The sequence below is a fragment of the Zootoca vivipara genome, chromosome 2, assembly GCF_963506605.1.
Source record: "Zootoca vivipara chromosome 2, rZooViv1.1, whole genome shotgun sequence".
Classification (NCBI taxonomy): domain Eukaryota; kingdom Metazoa; phylum Chordata; class Lepidosauria; order Squamata; family Lacertidae; genus Zootoca; species Zootoca vivipara.
This window is the reverse complement of record NC_083277.1, coordinates 44232135-44252998: the sequence shown is the minus strand read 5'-3', so window position 1 is coordinate 44252998 and position 20864 is coordinate 44232135. Positions and strand designations below refer to the sequence as shown.

At 42.4% G+C, this 20864-nt stretch overlaps 1 protein-coding gene across 4 annotated transcripts in view; it reads left to right on the top strand.

The window, feature by feature from the left end:
* Nucleotides 1-20864, top strand: part of CACNA2D3 (calcium voltage-gated channel auxiliary subunit alpha2delta 3) — a 511446-nt gene that overhangs the window by 302163 nt on the left and 188419 nt on the right. For all 4 annotated transcript variants that reach the window (XM_060271434.1, XM_060271435.1, XM_060271432.1 and 1 more), the window contains exon 12: nt 14237-14315. In XM_060271434.1, the coding sequence (XP_060127417.1) occupies nt 14237-14315 (79 nt within the window). The remainder of the gene's footprint in view (nt 1-14236; nt 14316-20864) is intronic.

Genomic DNA, 20864 nt, shown 5'->3' with positions numbered 1-20864 from the left:
CACTTGCACAACAAACTTCTGCTGGTGCAGTGGAACTTCCCCCTCCTCTCCCCTCCCCCTCCTCTCCCCTCCCCCGTACCCCCTCAAAATCTGCTCCAAAGAATTAGGGGGGGGGCACATTGGGAGAGGAAAGGAAGGCAGAGTCCCAGGAAAGGAAGGCAGAGTCCCACTGTGCAAGCTAAACTCCAAACACACAGTGCTGTGTTTTTCTTTTCCTAGAAGAATCTTATTCCCAGCTCTGTGTTTCTTAGATACGCCTCCATTATTCAAACTGAGCATAATCCACACCCTAATGGTTCACAGAGTTTCTGAGCCACAAGAGATCTTCTTGGAGGGTGATTATTCCAGTGCTAGCAATTATGTAGGACAATCTTCTGTGCAAAATGCCCTAAGTTATTTTCTTTCTTTTAAGTTTTAAGGAATTGTTTAATGCCTTCCCGACTCCATGTTCCACAATTAATTAAAGTATTTTAAGAAAATTATTTTTATGTTCAGAATAGTTGTTTCCCCACCCCGCACCTGCTTTTTTTCCACAACCAAATTGGCCTTGAAAGCAGTATGTGAAATTTTGCAAACCGAATTTCTTCTGAATTTGAAACATCCATTATGATTTCAACAAGTTTGCATTGGTACAAATTAATCCAATAGCTTCCAGGAAGAATTAGGCAAGTGACAAATTGCGGTCACTTTCTTCAACAGAATTCTTCTGAATGTGAAAGCTTCAATCTCTTCAGTCTGAAAATGAAGCTGTAGCCTTCAATGACCTGTCTAATGAAAGGTTTAACCACAGTGTCAAGCAGTTTTTTGCTGTCTTTAGGAATTTGTTCTGTATTCATGGCCTTCCTTAGTTTAATGTAAACAGGCACTCCAGCAGCTGTGTCCCCTTAAGCAGTTTTTTATTTAGCATCTGGGTTGTACACGTCACTTGGTAGCCATGGATTTTCAATTTTTCCTTGTGCCAAGGGGGCAGTGGGAATAATTTGACTGCTCATTAATTTGAGAGAAATATGAGCTGTGTAAGTCAGACAACATGAGTCTTCTGTATGGTGTCGTACAAGGATAAGCGGATCATGGTAGAAGCAATTTGCCCTGTCCCAAGGGTGCCTTAGACTTTTAATAAGCTAGTTATGAAAATTCTATTTCTTTGCCATTTAAAGAGTCTAATTAGTGCCTGTAATATAACTGGAGTGGATGAAGGTTAACGTTAGGCCTCTAGAGGCTTTTCACATTCAGTTACAGATAGAAATCAGGTAACAGTTTGCAGCTAATTAGAATAGTGTATTAAATATTCAGTCCATCTTGATTTGACTCTGGGAGCACATGGATTCTGTGAAGCTACCAAAAAAATGATAAAGTGGAGTTGGATTTTAATTTTTAATCAAAGATAAAGACAATGTACTGATTTTAGTTTTGAGTACAGTATGCTGATAGCCTACGAAGCAATTGCCCCGTAGTCTACGGAAACATCAAGATAAAGGGAGTTGACTTAATTTCATCACTCCTGCATTTTGAAGCCTGAAATACTTCCCAGCTGTCTAATTAACACAGATTTTCAATATTTATTTTGTATTCTGCTTGTGTGATGAAGCCACTGGCACTGATTGCATGAGCTGCTGTGAATATTTCCATTTTGTGAACACTTCAAGCTGTCCAGGAAGTGGGGGGGGGGGGGTAGTCAGAATGTTTGCAACAGAGATGGAGAAATGAGGCAAGAAAGAGCACTGAAGAAACTCGTAGTGCTTTAGAGCAGAAGGTACTGACTAAACGAAATGGAACAAAGGCCCCTTCAAACGGGTGGTTTCTGCAGGTGTATTGTGCCAACATGTCATTGATGCAGTAATAGTGAATTCTTGGTGGGTTTATACTGGGCTGCCTGCACATTATTCCAATTTATAGGTCGTTCAGTGATGCTTTTCCAACATCACTGGAGTCACTCATGTGCTATGGTACAGCGAAAGCAGGATCAAGAGCAAACTCCCCTCCCCCCAGGACATTTGTGGTATGAAAAGTTCCAGGAAGTCATCAGGATGCTACAGGACATGCACCAATTGGAAGCCAAGCAGTATGTCTGCCCCCCAAAAAACCTTTGCATGTGCAAACAGTATTGAAAGTAGGGTTGTGTATTACAACCACCCTGATACAATCATCAGTGCAAATCATCATGAACGCACAATAAAGAGGGCATCCAGAGGTCTCCAAAGTGGACTGTGGGCAGTGAAAACAGGCATCCAAGGAAAACATGGGCATCTGAAGGAGAAGGGAAACCAAGGAGGGCTGTGGCAAAATCTCACAGGGGACCTACAAACTGTAGGGTAGAACTAACTACCGTATGTATGCAGTTGTCCTGAGATTCTTAGAAAATGCAAGAGGAACACAGCACGTCAATTGCTGTATTTTGCTGGGTAAACCATCTAGCACAGTATTGTCTTCAAAACAGTATTATAATAATGAATTATTATTTATACCAACGCCCATCTGGTTGGGTTTCCCCAGCCACTCTGGTTGGTTTCCAGAAGGATATTAAAATACAATAATCTATTAAACTTTAAAAGCTTCCCTAAACAGGGCTGCCTTCAGATGTCTTCTAAAAGTCTAGTAGTTGTTTTTCTCTTTGGCATCTGGTGGGAGGGCATTCCACAGGCCGGGTGCTACCACCGAGAAGGCCCTCTGCTTGGTTCCCTGTAGCTTGGCTTCTTGCAGCGAGGGAACCGCCAGAAGGCCCTCGGCACTGGACCTCAGTGTCCGGGCAGAATGATGGGGGTGGAGATGCTCCTTTGGGTATACTGGACCGAGGCCATTTAGGGCTTTAAAGGTCAGCACCAACACTTTGAATTGTGCTCGGAAACGAACTGGGAGCCAATGTAGGTCTTTCAAGACCGGTGTTATGTGGTCTCGGCAGCCGCTCCCAGTCACCAGTCTAGCTCAGGGGTCAGCAAACTTTTTCAGCAGGGGGCCGGTCCACTGTCCCTCAGACCTTGTGGGGGGCCGAACTATATTTTGAAAAAAAAATATGAACGAATTCCTATGCCCCAAAAATAACCCAAAGATGCATTTTAAATAAAAGCACACATTCTACTCATGTAAAAACACCAGGCAGGCCCCACAAATAACCCAGAGATGCATTTTAAATAAAAGGACACATTCTACTCATGTAAAAACATGTTGATTCCCGGACTGTCCGCGGGCCCGGATTTAGAAGGCGATTGGGCCGCATCCGGCCCCCGGGCCTTAGTTTGGGGATCCCTGGTCTAGCTGCTGCATTCTGGATTAGTTGGCGTTTCCGGGTCACCTTCAAAGGTAGCCCCACGTAGAGCGCATTGCAGTAGTCCAGGCGGGAGATAACCAGAGCATGCACCACTCTGGCGAGACAGTCCGTGGGCAGGTAGGGTCTCAGCCTGCGTACCAGATGGAGCTGATAGACAGCTGCCCTGGACACAGAATTGACCTGCGTCTCCATGGACAGCTGTGAGTCCAGAATGACTCCCAGGATGCACACCTGGTCCTTCAGGGGCACAATTACCCCATTCAGGACAAAGGTAGTCCTCCACACCCGCCCACCTCCTGTCCCCCACAAACAATACTTCTGTCTTGTCAGGATTCAACCTCAATCTGTTAGCCACCATCCATCCTCCAACCGCCTCCAGACACTCACACAAGCAGCAGCTTCACTAGCAGCAACTTCCCGGAGATTGCAGACAGGATTCTTTCCCAGCTGCACCTGGACATGCCAGTGATTGAGCTTGGGATTTTTTTGTATGCAAAACATTCACTGTGCCACTGAGCTGTGGCCCTTGCCCTGATAGTTACTTAACAGTTAATGTAGGTAATATATTTCAGGCCGAATACATTACTCAGTTACAAATATTGCTAAATTCAGGAAGGAAGGCAGGGAAGCTATTAACCTCAAGGCTGAAACCCCATCACTCATTTTAGAATTTTAGGAATCCTTGTGTTCTGCTTTTGGCCCCAGAATCTGTATCTTTAATCTGAGATTTTTCTCTCTCCAGCATTTCTGATGCTATCAAATCTCTGGCAGGTAGGTAGACAATTAGTGACAAACCTTTCAAATGTCACCTTATTTTGTTACCTCGCTGTCTTGGTTGACAATTTTTACCAAATGGTTTATAGCCGCAATAATCCCCTCCAAACTAGTTGTTATGAGAGATAAGAGCTTGTTATCAGAGTGTTTATCACCTTTGACTTCACATTGGGCTATTACAAAACAAAAGAATGAACTGGAGTAAGGTTGCCAGGTGTATTAAATTATATTATGAATTATAGAGATTCTGTGACGGGGATTAGCGTCCAAAGAAAATCGCAGCAATTGCCAAACTCATTATCTGATAGGATTGCAGCCTGGACAGAATCCCAGGGGTAAAAGGTCAGCACTTTATCCATTATGTCATCCCACTAATCTCTGTCTGCTGTGTGCAGAGTGCAATACATTGTGAATGTCTCTCCCTGATTCCCTGCAACATCCTGCAGCTATCTCAAGTATCTGGAGTAAATAGGGGAGTTGATAACTTTGGCTTGGGGAAAAAATCAGGCTGACTGAGCTCTATCTTGCTTAACAGACATATAAAACAAGACCATTGTGCAGGTACCTTTGGCTGCTTAGTTCACCTGCACTACTGTTGCTCCTGTAATTCTACATGCTTCATTTGGGTTAATGACAAAGTTCTTTTGTGTCTAAATTGTTCGGTCGCCTGTGTGTTGAAACACAATTAGTTTTGCCATGCCAAGCTTGAACTTAAGATATATTTTCCCCCACTTCCGCATCACATGCCGCTGAAATACGCTTTTCAATAAACCACTTTGTATATCAATGCAAACCCTTGGAAGCAAACCATTTGGCTGAAATACACATTAGACTCAAACCTGTGGCTGACACCTCATTTCTTCCCCACCCGCTGCAAGTAGGAAGGCAGCGTGGATACTTGGAATGGGATGAAATCTAAATATTATAGGGGAGGGGAAAGGAGGAAATGTATTATGGTACTGTGGCATTAGCTACACTCTGTAGTTAAAGAGATTGTAATTAGTTACAGTCTAATTTAACCATGGCCAGAAATGACACATTCTGAAAATCAACTGGTATGGAAGATTCAACTGGTGCAGAATGCTACTGAATGGTACTACTGGCAAGTCGCGTATAATACAATTTCTTAAATATCTACACTGGTTGCTAGTGGGCTCCCAAGCCCAATTTGAGGTGCTTAGGCTGACATACAAAGTACTAAATGACCTGGGCCTCAAAATCTGAAGGGGCTCATCCTCCAATACAAACGTGCTCAGATGTTGAAATCTTCAGGAGATGTCCTGCTAGTAGTTCCACTGTGGGGCAGTGGTGTGGCCCCCAGGCTATGGAATACCATCTCTGAGGTGCATCTGGCCTCAGCATTGTATATATTTTGACATCAGGTCAAGGCACACTTTTTTGCACACCGACTGGAAGATGCCACATGTGTTAAGCTTTATGTAACCACACCCTGAGACTGCATGGTAAAGAGTGGCCTATAAACACCCATAAAGAAAGTCATATAAACATTCTTCAGCGCCTTATTGTTTTTCTTGCTTCCTCATCTCTTGAGGGTGCTCAAGTTGAATATGCATGATAATGCTTTTCCACATTGATGTTGTGGGTACTGAAGAACTATTTTGGGAATCCTGGAGGCCAACAAATGTTGGCTGTGTAACCATATATGAAAAAAATAAGGCAGTTCCTTCCAGGAGACATTCATTACATTGCAAAGTTTAGTATTTGTACTGGTTTTGCTTAAGAAATCAAGCAGTCTGGTCAGAAGGATTGGCTTGAAAAGTGAAGTTTGCTTGTCAAGCACCATGTTTCTGGCTTAGGTTGCAACTTCCCTGAAATTCAACCCAGGAAAACTGTTCTTACCTGGCTGGCCAAGGGAAATCAAGCCTGCACTTGAGAGAATGTGTGGAATGACCTCTGTAGTGCCTCTGTGGTAGCATGCAGGAGCTTTCAGATTCAAATCCTGGCATATATGATTAAAGGATCCCAGGGGGAAGGTTTTGAAAGGTCTCTGCCTGATTTACTTGGAGACCTCTACTAATCCAAGCAGACAGAAGATGAGGCCAGTGGTGTAACCCATTAGGCTTGTTTTCATGTAACACTAAACCAACTATGGCTTAGCACAAACTAGCAAGCATGTTTTGCTCCTTCCTGTTTCTTCTACTGCTGTGTTATGCCAAGAGCTTGCAGTTTGTCTGGAGATAGGTAAACCGTTAGCCCCAGTTTGGACACCAGGCTAAGTCAAACTATAACTGAGCTCAGAAAATAACCAAACTGGCTGCGATCTCTGCTCTAGGAGCTTACATTTTTACTTATTCATGTTAAGTCATAGTTTGGCTTAGTGTTATGTGCAAACTGGGGCTCTATAAGGTAGCTTCATCTGTTCAGTTCACTGTTTTCTGAAACATGTTTATTTGGGATGAGACCGGTGTGGAGTCCTTGTTGGTTCTATTATTCCCTACTGGATCTGTCTTTTACCTTTACCTGTTGTACTAAATTTCTAGGCATGTGTCTCCACTGATTATTTTGTTTATTCTTCCTCTAGGTGTTATGAAACTATTGTTGAGGGGCAAGAAAAGGTTTTTTGGGTGCGGTGGGTGGGTACTGACTATCAGATAATTTTTAAGTCTTAAGGAAATTGCTGTGCCAGGAAAGCAGAAATGCTTGTGCTGATGGAATGATATCCTTACCTTTGTGTTGAATTCAACCCTTTATCTAGGATGGACTGTCAGGGCTCCGAAGTGTGTGGGGTGGAAGCAGGGGACCAGGGGAGTGACTCAGGAGAGGGGACTAGCCAGGGCAGGTGGAGGAGGAAGTGTCAGGCCATCTGAGAAAGTGCAGGATTTGGTAGAAGAAGAGGCTATTCTTGTGTTAGATGAGTCAGTAGACTCCCCACCTTTGCCTTCCCCACTGTCTTCTAGAACCAGGAGGGGCTTGAAGTGAGAAGAGCAGTGGCAACTTCAGTGCAGGAGAAGAATCAGCTTATGGGCGTGCAACCCGTCAGGGGAGGGTATGTAAGCTGGAAGAGGGGGAAGGGTCTCACCATTGCTGCAACTTCTCTGTAGGGCACAGATCTGAGGGACTAGGTGTGTGTGTGTGTGTGTGTGCATCTGCAGCACCGTGGAAGTTGCCGTAAGTGCTTTCTTTGTCAATAAAGACTTAGCTATCAGACATGTGCCTTCTTTAGCTGGGCTTGGCCAGGACAAGGGGCTGTAGATCATGCTGATTCGTACAAATTATTTTGAACTGGGAGCTCTAAGTGACAACAAGTTAAAATTGCTCAGACATATCCCCAGTGATTTAAATCCCAACCTAGACACTGACACTTCCCTCAGACAGGCATTGGATGGCAGGCCTGTGCTTGCTTACAGACAGCACCCCAACAGCTATTTGCCACCACCAACTGGGCAGACAGTAAAGACTATGACAAAGAGGTGGACTGCAGCCAATTCCTTTTGTTTAAGCATGTGCCAAATGCTTATGCGTTTGAAAGACAGGGTGCGCCAGTATATTAGATGGATTCGCAGGGGGGTGCAAACTAATCCCTCTTAATAGAAGCCATCCCATAGGATGGGGAAGTTCTGGACGCACTGTGGTGTTGTTCCCAACTGCAGTGCTCCTATATAAGACCAGTTGGTAGTCATTCACTTATTTTGGATGACAGTCAAACACCCACCAGGTTGAAAGCTAAAATGTCCTCTACCCACAGAGAAGATTCCCCCCACCCTTCAAGTATGCAGCTCTTGATATTTTGTCCTTTGGAACTCATTTGGAGCCACTGACAACTGAATCGCCTTTGATTTTGCACCATTCCACCCTTAGTTCCATTCCTTTGACACACCAATCCGAGTGGATACTGAACTGAGACAGGACCAAAGACCTGCCAATTACCTATATGATATAGGCTGTATCTATCTTTGGTATATTTTTGCTCACAGATACAGAGATAGATGCAGGATATCTAACAATTCCTTTCAGCGCTTGCTGGACTGCGCTGGCTCTCATGTTCTTAAGTACACAGCAAAATATGTGCTCAAAAGCATAAGTGCATCAAAGGTCTACCAAGCCCGTTCATGGTACTCAGGGCTACTCTATAGACTTGTGAATTGTTTTTAAGTGCTTTGAGGGTCTCTAAAAGGAATCTGTAAAGAACTCCTTCTGCTTGGTTGTCTTTTTTGCTATTAACTAAATAAAGTCTAACATGGATCTGTCATTTTTTGGTTTTTTTATTTGCAATAAAGACAGCAGTCATTTCTTGGGAGAAAAGTGAGTAAGGAAATCTGTTCAGACAGTACTGTCCATGGAAATGGCTTGCAGCTGTAGGCAAAGGTCTCTGTTTCCCTGGAAGCTATAAGCCAAAGTCCCCTCCTTTCCCTCTAGTAAATTTAAGTAGAGAAGATTATTATTTGGCCAGCTGTTGCACATCACACAGAGACTTTGGGCCTCCAGAAACATTCAACAGGGAATAATGAGCCTTCCACTGTCAGCTGCAAGAGGTTGTATCCTATAGCATTATCTTTTAACTGAGGCTGCAATCCTAGGCATGCTTTTTTAGGGATTGAGAATTTAGGAGGGTTTTCTTCTTAGAAAATATGCTTAGGATTGTGCTACCCCGAAGCCAATGCCCACTGCCAGATTGCTGCGTCTGAAGCAGCAGGACAAATGACATAATTCCATTTTTTTTAAGCAACACATAGAGAAGGACACTTGACAAAGGAAAATCACATGCTTTCTAGAGTGGGTGTGCACAACTTGTTGCCCACAAAGCCAAAGGCAGCTTGCCAGCATTGCTCACCATTGTCCAAACAGACCTGCTGGGTTTTTTTTTTAATGCCAGACCGGGGTGGGGGTGGGGGACGAATATTATTAAGCACTTGCATACATTCATGTGCAAACTGTTTCTCAACCTACTCCCCTTCATGGTACCTCTTCGCTAATTATTGTGGTTTTTCTCTCTCATTTTTAATTAATTATGTTTTATATATTGTTATACTTCTGGAAGCTGCCTTGGGAGATTGTACCCTGAAAGTCAGCTTACAAATATTTCACATAAATAAATACTGAATAAATTATAAATAGTATTGCCAGTCCCTCTTGACTACTGCTACAGTGCAACCACACCCTGCTGATCCCAACAAACAAGGACAATCATTTCTCATGCAGCCAGTTCAGAGTGAGGGCATTAAGCACTACCCTCATTCTGAATGTGAGCTTGAGAGGGATATGCCCTGTAAGCACCAATAGTCATATTCTAATCTGAAATATCACTCACGCAAGAACATTTCACTGGACTGTGTTTTTTTTTAAAGAATTATTAGAACACTTGAATTAGTCTGGGGAGACATGAGTTCAAATCCTCAAACACTATTTTTCAACCTATCACAGTGTTTGTATGCAAAATATTTACCACGGGGGAGTGATGATGTCCTAAGCAAGGGAAGGTCAGCAGTTCCCTAGGCAGGACAAGACACAACAGTTAAAGGCAACAGTCAGCACTTCAGATGATCAAGGTGTGGGTTCAGGACCATGGATAGTTCTCTTGCAGCTGAACAAACATCTAAGTTGTCTCAGCAACTGGCTGAGTTTTATAGCAGGCCTAGGAAGTCATTGACTGGAAGACTCATCGCCTGAGTGCTGCCTCCTGGCCATTTAAAGGAATGGTTTCTTCTTCAGCCGTGGACTGCAGAAGCAGGTAATGGGTTCTCAGCGGTGGGAATCTCTCATGATTCTCCAGGAAGTCTGTGGCCAGCTATCAGAGTCTTACAGCAGAGAGGTCTTTGAGCAGTGCTCAGGGGAGGGGAGGGGAGGGGAGGGGAGGGGAGCTTTGGTGCCTGTGGATAGACACAGGGCATACTAGGGCATGGATGCAGTTGTAAGAGGACTCTGAACAGTCATGGTCTGGGGTCATGACAACATGTACACCAACCCAAGCTCATTGGATGAAGGGTGGGATTAAATTTAAATAATGAATTTGTCTTTCTAAGATGCTGTTCTCCCTTCTCACAAAATATTCCCAAAGGTCGGAGCCGGACACCTCATTTATAAATGTGATTTATAATCTTTGAACCCTTCAGACCTGTAAGAGTAGCAAGTTAACTGGGGAAAAACCACATAGACGGGATTTGGACAGAAGGCTGTGTAAATAAATCTGCCGTCTAACTCAAGGCAAGCTGCAGTAATAAAAATGACTCGGCCAAGAAAAAAATGCTAAGTGGAAAAAAGTAAGACAACTGTTAATTATTTGTGCTTCTCATAACACCAAAGCACTACAAGCCAGTAAGGGTTGTAGGGCCTCCATATCAAAGTTGCAAACATAGCAAATGCAGAGCTGTAACAATGCCAGGATTATTGTTATTTTCTTTTTCTTTTTAGGCAATATATGCTTGCGGCCCAATATTTCAAAGTTACATAAAGCAGTGCTCACAACTGAAAACTAATGTTTCTGCCGAAGCATACTTCCTCTCCCACAGAGGATAATGTCTATGAGGCGTAGTAGGTCGTTTAGGCCTCATAGGCTTAAGGCTGAAAATTAAAATATTTCAATTTTGGCTGCTCTCCCAAGCACCTGAGTTCCATATCTGTGTAATGCGGGGTCATGTGCTACACATGGGGAGCAGCCTGGGTAGACGGCAATTTTATACAATCGGTTTAAGAGTACAACTCTGCTTCTTTGGCTCAACAAAAAAATCAATGGAGAACATGTGTGACTGATTGCTCATTAACTTTGTATTAGAGATACTGTGACACTTGTGCATATTTCCCACATAATCTACCTACTATTTCCATGTAGTGGTATGATCACTGAAAATCAGTACAGCAGGCATTTCCCTTAAAATGTGCTGATCACACTGCAAAAGACTGCTGTATTTATTTTCCGTAGCAGTCCGATAAACGTTTAAATAATCATAATCTATTCACAGTTAAAGGTGGATTTTCAGTGCAGTAACTATTCTGATAAAGCAAAATGAAACATGAATGCATATTTATGCAAACATTGGAACTGGAAACATTTCCTTTGCTTCAGGTCAGTTTGGCTAGTGGCCTTGAAGGCCTTTCCTTAATGTTTGACGTTTTGCTGTGTTTTTATATTTTGTTGGAAGCAACCCAGAGTATTGTTGTTGTTAAAATATCCCTTCTTGAGGTAACAGATCTAGAGAGAGGGGATAACCATGAAACACAGTTAAAAGCATAGCTGTCAAGTTCTCCCTTTTTTAAAGGGGAATTTCCTTATGCTGAATAGGCTTCCTCGTGAGAAAAGGGAAAACTTGACAGCTATGGTTAAAAGCCCTATTGGCATGTGTCTCTGTAGGAAGAAGTCTGGCAAAAATGCATACTCAAATATAGAAAGGGCAAGGTACCCAAAGAGCAAAAAACAAACCAGGTTTACAGAAGAGTGGGGCCGTGCTGCTGCTTTATACTTTAAATTGGTACAGCAATGTGAATGCTATGAATATATATATATGTAATATGGTGCAGCATGAAGTCTGGGGAATTGTGACTCTTGTCACTAGCTGCATCACAAACAATATGCAAGATGAGCTTCACAAAATCACCTTGCACCTTGCAGTTCAGTGGCAATGAATAATACGAAGTATTAAATTTTCTTAGGCACTAAATATTAGGACTTGTATTTGTCTACATTCTGCAGTGGTGGTTGGAGATGGGAAAATAAGATTTAGCATCCTCCACATAGAACTGATAAAAATCATGTCCTTTTCTTGTAGCAGTCTTCAATACACAGTTGTTGAACGTTGATTACTTGCATCTAATTAAGTTTATATGCTCTGGCCTGTTGCCACATTTGTCTATCCTTCTCTCTGTTCTCCTTTTATTAGGAACATAGTTGCTTTTTGCTTATGTGTAGATTAAAGGAAACCATCAGGCATAAATCTATCTGATAGATTCATTCTCTGCTTAGAGCTTAGCTCAATCTTCCCAGAGATAAACATTGACAACAATTTATGTACTTTTTCCTTTCCTTTCCCGGGGGGGGGGGGGCTCTGGTGGTATGTCCAAGCATTATTGACTTATGCTGAATGTGTAAAATGAAGCTGGTTCTTCTTGCCATTTCTCTTATTAAAGTTCCATTTGGGACGCTTGAGTTCCATAGCCAAACACCTTGACCTTTGGCCAGGGAAAAGTGGAGAGAGGGATAAATAAAGGCACTGTAATGAGAGCTGGGCATGCAAAATAAATAAATGAAAACAATCCTTCTCATTTCAAACTGGATTTCGAAAACTGGTTTGGGGAGGAAGTAGGGATGTTGTCAAGTTTGATAACAATAGACTTGGTAGAGGAGGATGAATGATCCAGACCTATATTGACTGGTGGTGTGTGAGTACAGTGAATGCATTCATACCCTTCTTTACAATTTCATTTTAGTTTTGCATTGACGCTGAACCCTTCTCCTGTACAGAGATGGCCTGGCCTCAGTTATCCAAGCACTGGTAACATCCCATATGGCTTACTGCAGTGTATTAGATAAAGAGGCTGACTTTGAAGTTTCTGTCAATGCTAATGACAGCAGGTGATTACTGAGTGAACCTAAGGTGTGTTCTGAAAGTAAACGAGGCCACAATAACTTGTGGAAGGTAAGGAGATCTGGGTCTGGCCAGTGCCTAAATGGAACCACGTGTACGCTGGCTTGGGTTCCATGGTAGAAGAAAGGCTAATGCTAGAACAGAATACATTGGCTTGTAGTTCCCAGCCTGTTTCTGATACATTTCAAAGTATGTCAAAGCTGTAAATGACATGGGGCAAGCGTTCTTCAAAGGACACTTTCGCTCACATGAACCTGTTCAGCCATTAAGATGTTTTCCAGAGGTCATTCTTCAGGTCACCAAGAGCAAGGTGTCCTACTTCACAGTGGATAAATCTCTATTGGAAGGGCTGTCATAGGACAGTCATAGGAAGTAGTCCTCTATCTGAAGGGCTGTCCAGTCTAAGTCCAGTTTAAAGATAAGAAGGGGGGCAAGCAGAGGGACCAATCCACAGCTCATCTGGTCACAGTATTTCCCATTGTGGTGAAATGTACTTCTATTAAAAATATAGTAATTATTTGTGATTTTGTACCTTTATACATAAATTAGCTTATGTCATTTTTGTAAATCTCTGCCCTCTTTTAGATCTCTCTCTCTCTCTCTCTCTCTCTTTTGTTCTGTGTAAGTGGCCACCCTGACCCAGTGTAAGGCCTGGAGTTTAGTGACTGGAGTTTAGTGCATGGAGTCTTCACAAAGTGCAGAAACAGGGTCAGTGATTTCACCTAACAACAGCAACAAAAGTAGGGCTGTCTCTAGAAATATGGAGAGTATGCCTTTCTTAAATATGATGTGACCTTTGTAGCCTTAACTGTGTCAGGTTTTCTCATATAACTGTGTCTGGTGCGGAGTTCCAAGGTATTTTAAATTAATTGTCCACCTCGTGAACAAAGACTGTGTTGGATTGTTCTGCGGTTTTTCTTTCCAAGGTAGTGTGGGTGGGGAAATTAGTTTGAAAGAATGTATCCATGCTTCTATACTGTGGGAAGATTCATATTAATATATATATATGATCACGCGTTAAGAGAGGCAGAGCCATTGCCAGTAGGTCATCTCATGTTTCACATCTGTAGTAATAATTTGTGTAGTAATTAAATGTAAGCTTTAGACCAGAACAGTCTACTATATTTTGAACCATAGAACAGACTTCTGTATCATGTGACTTCAGGCTATAACTCAGTAGCTTAAAGTTCTAGTTTGCACTTACTCTTAGTTTGTGGAAAATGCCGAATAGTGTGTGATTACAAAAATCAACTGAGATGTAATTTGGTTAAACAATGCCTGATTGGAGCATAAATAGCTTATTTGGCTGATACCCTAAATCACTCATTGATATCAATGGGAACTTTTATTTCCAGCCGTCTTAGCTCTGCAGGGACAGCAATTTTCTGTTTGTTCATAGGAAGGGAAGGTATAATTGAAGAAAAACCACGGACAAAGTCACTCTTTATGCATTAAGTGTGATATGTAGTTTGATGCTCAGAATAAAGTTCCCTTGAAAGCAGTGGAGCATTTCCGGTAGAATATGTTTAGGATATTAGATTGTATCTAATGTTACTGTGTTGTATAACCAGTTTAATACTCATTTATCAGTTTGGTTAAGGTGTTTCCTTTAAATACACTCCTATAGCAGAAAGACATTAATTTAGCATTGTATTTTCAGGTTCGCATATTCACCTACTTGATAGGAAGAGAAGCTGCCTTTGCTGATAACCTCAAGTGGATGGCTTGTGCCAACAAAGGTTTGTTAATTTTCCTTGCAAAATATGTTTATTTCCTCCTTCCATGTGGCTGTTCTTTCTCCCTGTAATATCCTCTCTGTTCTCATTTAACTCTTTTTTTGAAGGAATACTAAACTGTGATCCCAATTATGGCGTGCTAAAGGAGCACATCCCAGTATGGTTCAGTTAACTCTATGGTCTCACAATCTGTGCACAAACCTGTATTTCACTAACCCACAGGTGGGTGCAAGAGGGTAGTACTTTCAGACTATTTCTGCAGAATTAACCTTGTAAAGTGAACTAGAAGTGCTTTTAGAGGAAACAAATTCATTTGGTCACCATCCTTCATACCTACTGTAATGCATTCTGTGCAAGACTAGTACAGATGGCAGGAGCTCTTTCTAGTTGTAGTGAGAAAGCAGAAACTTTCCCAATATGCTCTGTGATACAGAGAACTGTCCCCAGGAATAAATCAAGGTGCTGGATTTTTCTCGAAGTTAAGCATAGCTTGGGTACTGAGGTTTAAGAGCACCTCTCCCTGCAGGAAACCCTCATTAAGATTACAAGATTACAAGATTAAGATGCATACAGTATGTATGTGTGAACACAGTCAGTGGGACTAAATAAACATGCAAAGAATTGTTTGAATCTGCCCAATATATCTGGCTAATGCTTCCTTTTAGGAAGCAAGATTGTCAGGAGAAATGGGACCTTTTCTGTTGAGGTTCCAGCTCTGTGGGATATTGTACCCTAACAAAATATTATTGCAGTTTTTGGAAGGCTGGCAAAATCCTTCCCCTTTTGATACATCTTTTAGGATGGATATTTAAAAGGTGTGTGCCTGATCTGTTTCTCTTAGTCCGCAGAACATATTTTGTATTTTGTTTGTTTTAAACTGGTGCTGTTTTAATAAATGTTTATGTTAATCTACCTTGCACACTGGGGAAGTTGGAAATAAATGAAATCTAGCAGTTCTATAGTGTAGAATGAAATAATGTAGCAATGAATATCTTACGGCAAAGATGAATGATATCTTCTGTATTGTGTTCTGTTACCACGAGAGAACGCCAAGCACCCTGTAACAGGATGTGAGCTTTCTTCTATTCAGTTAGTAGACAGGGTTTGGGGCACAGATAATAGGTGGACCGCAGTGCCCTTTTCTCACTTGTGGACTTTGACCCTGAGGGTGTTAGAGGAATGAGCTACTTTCTGTATTACTCAGGAATGGAGCTTCAGTTTATGCTATGTGCAGACATGTCAGGTTGGCTGTGGCCTAATCGCAGCGCAGTGATAGAAAGCTCTGGTGAAGCTACGATTCTTTCTGTCATCGCTTCATGTACTGAAGTTTTCCCACTATTGCGTGTGTTCGCACCACATGACATTCTAATGATTCACTTGAAGTCCATCCATTTAGTCATGGATTATTGCTGTAACCGCTGTCTGTGCCCATCTGATGGAAATTACTCAATTGAAAGACTTGTCTTAATCAGCTAATATTGCTCTAGGATTTAGTCTTAGTCACTGTGTAAGAATCCTTTGAAGCAAGTTTTTAAAAGTCAGTTTTGTCAACAACAAAGCATGTTAGCTTTTCAGACAGTACATTACCCATGCTTCATAAAGATCTAACCACAGCCATTCAGAAAGTAGGGCCATCAGGAGGTGGCTTCCTTCCTCTCTTCTAATTTGGCATGTACTAGCCCAATCTCCAATAAATGGGAAAATAAAGAATTTTGTTAGTTGCCAAGAACAAATAGCATATATGGCTCTGCACCATATTTCTGTGGTCTTTGAAAGAACGCTCTTGTAATCCTAATGGTTTCTTTATCACTTCCTTTTTGACCTTATCCATGCTAAAAGCCCCCAGATAAGTCTCCTTGCCAGTTTAGTGTGTAAACACTTAATGATTGTAGGAAGCACTTGGAAATATGCTAGAACAGGCTTCCCCAAACTTCGGCCCTGTTTTGGACTACAATTCCCATCTTCCCCGACCACTGGTCCTGTTAGCTAGGGATTATGGGAGTTGTAGGCCAAAACATCTGGAGGGCCACAGTTTGGGGATGCCTGTGCTAGAAGGTTGCTAAGCAAATGTTTCAGTATTTAATCTTGAGATCGAGTGAAGTAGTCCTGTCTAAGGTTTCCAATACAATGTCTTATGAGACAATGCCCTAGAGCAGGGGCAGCCAAAGAGATTTCCTGAAGATGCTTTTGGCCATGCTGAGAGGAGCTGGATGCCAACAACTTATAGGGCACATCACATAAACTACCCATGCCTTGGAATATCCTGGGATGCATTTTAGGCATTTGATATATTAGCAGAAGGGTGTACAAGGTGTTGCTTTTTGACATCTTCCAGTCTCACACCACTCTGGTAACAACTCGATAGAGGAGTCATGTGAGTGAAACTAAAGCAGAAACAAACCACTATTCATTTAGATTGTCAACATTTCCTTTGCTTCACTGGTTAAACCAATAGGGTTTAGGGCAATTTGACAGCATATACTCCTGATTCTAATGGTGCAACACATTTGGGCTCAACAAAACTAGTGTTGGATTTCTGCTCTGCTGTTAGATTAGATTTCAATAGATTCTCTTGATGCCTTTAATTGTTTTATCGATTTTGATTGTTACGTTGTCATTGTCTTTTGTAGTTATGGTAGTGAGCCATCTTGGGGTCAAAAGGCAAGGTAGAAATCTTTTAACAAAATCTTCCAATAATCCTCTTTCTGTACCTGCATAAATCTGGGAAATTTATTCCAAAGCTAAAAAGGAAAAAGGAATTAGTGTAAGTCAGCAGAATCTTTTATTGTCGGTTTGCTTAGATTGTCAAGAGCAACATGAATTTATCTGCTACTCCATGTCATGTTAATTGAACCCGATCCCTATAGATGCTGCAGCAACATCACTAGCACAAGTTTCTTTCACTTATGGAGGGTATCCTTATCAGGGTAGGCTTATCAGCTGAAGCACTGCTGGGTTCTTTTTTTGTGGGGTAGGAGAATGAAAGATAATATCAGCAAGAGAGGATTGAGACCTGGCAGTGCCTCTCTGCGGAGTCTCAGAAGGACTGCACTGCAGTCTTAATTCTTGCATGGATGGGTAAGCCAAACCGTGTAGCTGTCATAGAGGTCATTGCCCCTAGAATCAATTTTCCTCCTGGTGATTTTCTCCTTGGAAGCACACAGCAGAGATGGAGGGTGTTTGAAAGATTTCCAGCCGACTTGATTGTGGATAGTGAAATCCTTTCTCTGGAACTGGTTCATGGTGGAATTTCACACACTGAAGGAGACCACCACCAGCTCCTGCTCCTACCTAAGTAGGCCATACCTTGAGGGAGCATAGGCTTAATGAGGCAGAGCAGCAGCCCATTTTAAATACATTAAAACAGTCAAGACCCCAAAACCGCGACAGAATAGTGTATGAAAGTTTTCAACTATCTTCCTAGCAGGAGAAGGGGCAAATTGTTATCAAGATCTTCAGATGCACAAGTAACATTTTCCAAAGGTTTGGCTTGCCAACTTTTAAAGGATTCGGCCATGCCTCTCCCTCAACAGTCAATTACAACTGAAAGCTTGCCAGCTGTGAAAACAAAGGCGTACTTCAATGTTTTAGTTAGCCACAAACAAAAGAGCCAGTATTAGGCGAGTCTTTAAGAAAATAGTCTACCTCACTATAGTAATTTGACAGTCCCTTCCCTTTAATGTTAGTTTATTTAAATATTAATTGTACACCATGTGCCTCACACGTTACATAACACTGATGAAAGAGGTTGAGAAAATTCATCAATACATCAGTCTGTGCAGGGACAAAATGGTGGCAAGAGGCAGTTGAACCTGTGGAGTTATTATTAAGCTATTATATCACCAAGAAGTAACTAAAAGATTGGCTGTTGAGACCCACTGCTGTAGTATCCTAAATTGTGATGTTCTGCAGAGAATGGCTCACACATTTCAATGAAGGATGAAATGGCATGCTACCTGCATAAGTGTAACAAAAGCAGGCACTGACTTTTTTCTAGGGAAAAGCGGTTATGGGAGCACTTAGTTCTTTTTTTCACTGCTTTTCTGTTCCAAACTGTCCCCTGGCAGCTTACTATCCATCTTACTTATTTATTTACCATATTTATTGGTAGCTCTAGATGTCTAGGCAACCTAAAACATAATACAAAAGTTAAAATTAATTAATGGCAGAAAAAACAAGTAACAAGAAAAAGTAATACAGCATAAAAAATCAGACGGTCTTTGTCTAGCATGGAAAAGGTGCCATGTGAGCTCTAGGGAGCTCATTCAACAGCTGGCATGTCACCACTGAAAAGATCCTTTCACTTGTAAGGTAAAGGGACCCCTGACCATTAGGTCCAGTCGCGAACGACTCTGGGGTTGTGGCGCTCATCTCGCGTTACTGGCTGAGGGAGCCAGCGTACAGCTTCCAGGTCATGTGGCCAGCATGACTAAGCCGCTTCTGGCAAACCAGAGCAGTGCATAGAAACGCCGTTTACCTTCCCGCCAGAGCAGTACCTATTTATCTACTTGCACTTTGACGTGCTTTTGAACTGCTAGGTTGGCAGGAGCAGGGACCAAACAATGGGAGCTCACCCCATCGCAGGGATTCGAACCTTCTGATTGGCAAGCCCTAGGCTCTGTGGTTTAACCCACAGCGCCACCTGCACTCCTTTCACTTGTAGCAATCTGCTAAACCCACTAGGTGGGAAACTGATAAGGACCTCTGCAGATCTTATGGTCTAGATAGATACAGATGTGGAGAAATGATCCTTACACTTCAAGCTGGGTTTGGAAATGGACTGTATGCCAGTGAAGACGATGAAGGGTTTTACTCATATTTTCCCCTCCCCAGTTATCAGTCTCACAGTTTTGAACTGATTTTGAACTGATGAAGGTTTCTGGACCTCTAACAGTTTCCCCACTTACAGCACATTGCAATAAACCAAGTAGGGGATTACTAGTACATAGGTGACTGAAACTAGGCTATTCCTTCCCAGGTAAGGCTGTACCAGGCATACCAGCCCAAGTGTACCCAATGGCAATCCAGGCAGTTTGTCTTCCCAATGACAAAGATGGATCAATGAGCACCCCCAGGGTATCAACCTGAATATGTAGTGCAGGGCTGGAGAAAACTCCTAGAGATCACATGCCTACGGTGGGCAGCAGGGCAAGAGGCAAAAGTGGACATAACAACAGGTGTTTATTTTACCTTTGAGCACCAGACTAGTTTCTACTTACACTCTCACACACCCCTCTCTATCTTCCATCCAGGCAAGCAAAAGTCATTATCAGAGTTCAAGGATACATTCCAGCCAGGCAAAAACACTCAAGGAGGGTGTGAAGCAAGGCTGGTGAGTGGTGTGGCCTGGGGAGAGGGGGATGTGGCTGGGGAGGGGCTGCGACCTGGGGAAGAGGCCCACGGGGCAGAAAGAGAGGCCTAGAGGGCTGTGTTTAGCCTCGTTCCCTTTAGCAGGAGTGCAACCCCCTCTGGAACAGGTTGAACACCACTTACCTGGCAGGTGAACCACCCACTTACATTGCCTCCGCCTTGTATGGATTGAGCTTCAGTTTGATGGCTCTCCTCCCAACCGTTACTGCATCCTGGCATGGACTTTGCACTCCCACTGCCCCACCTGCGGCTGATGGAAATAAGTAGTGGAGTTGGGTGCCACCCACACATTTGCCTGCTTTGGTGCTTTTAAAGTGAAAGGGGGTATGTAAATGGTTTAATAAACAAAACAAATAAATTTTGCTCAAACGAGTGGATGACCTCATTCAGCATTTCAAGTACCCTTGCCCCTGTGTCAGTTCTCCACTCCTGCTCCTGCTCCTGAAGCTACTTCACCTAGGGAAAACAACCATTGGGCTTTCTTCTTCTTCTCCCCATGTCTGTGCCTTGCTTGCAATATGTGTGGTTAGCCCTCAAGCTTCCTTGCTGTAATAATGTCTGCAAGTGCTGTGATGTGTCTTTTTTCACAGCTGTTCTTTTCTGTGCAGAGACTAATGTGATGCTCAAAATTGACAAAAATCTCAGAACATGGAACTTACATTACATATATGTGTGTGTATATATGATTTTTGAATGAGCTCGGTTTGTTCATTCATGTCCACTGGTCCCATTCTCACATCTCTGGCATAATGAGTTAAACAGCCCATCTGCTTAAAAGCTGTACATATACCCTGTTTCTCATATTTTAAGACATACCCATAAAATAAGACATAGCAGGATTTTTAAGCATTCAAGGAATATAAGCCATACCCCGAAAATAAGACATAGTGATAGGCGCAGCAGCAATGCTGGCCGCGGCAGGAGGAGGAGAAAAAAAATAAGACATCCCTTGAAAATAAGCCATAGTGTGTTTTTTTGAGGAAAAAATAAATATAAGACATGTCTTATAATATGAGAAACACGGTAATCAGGAAAAGCTATCTGTGCCCAACCACACATTTGACTGTTCATTTTGGAAATACCATCATTCTCATACATGCATTTGTAATCTTTTTAGACATTCTGTCAAACACAAGTAAAGGGGGGGGTCAGCGATCCTATTTCTCCCTCTGTAAATGTTCA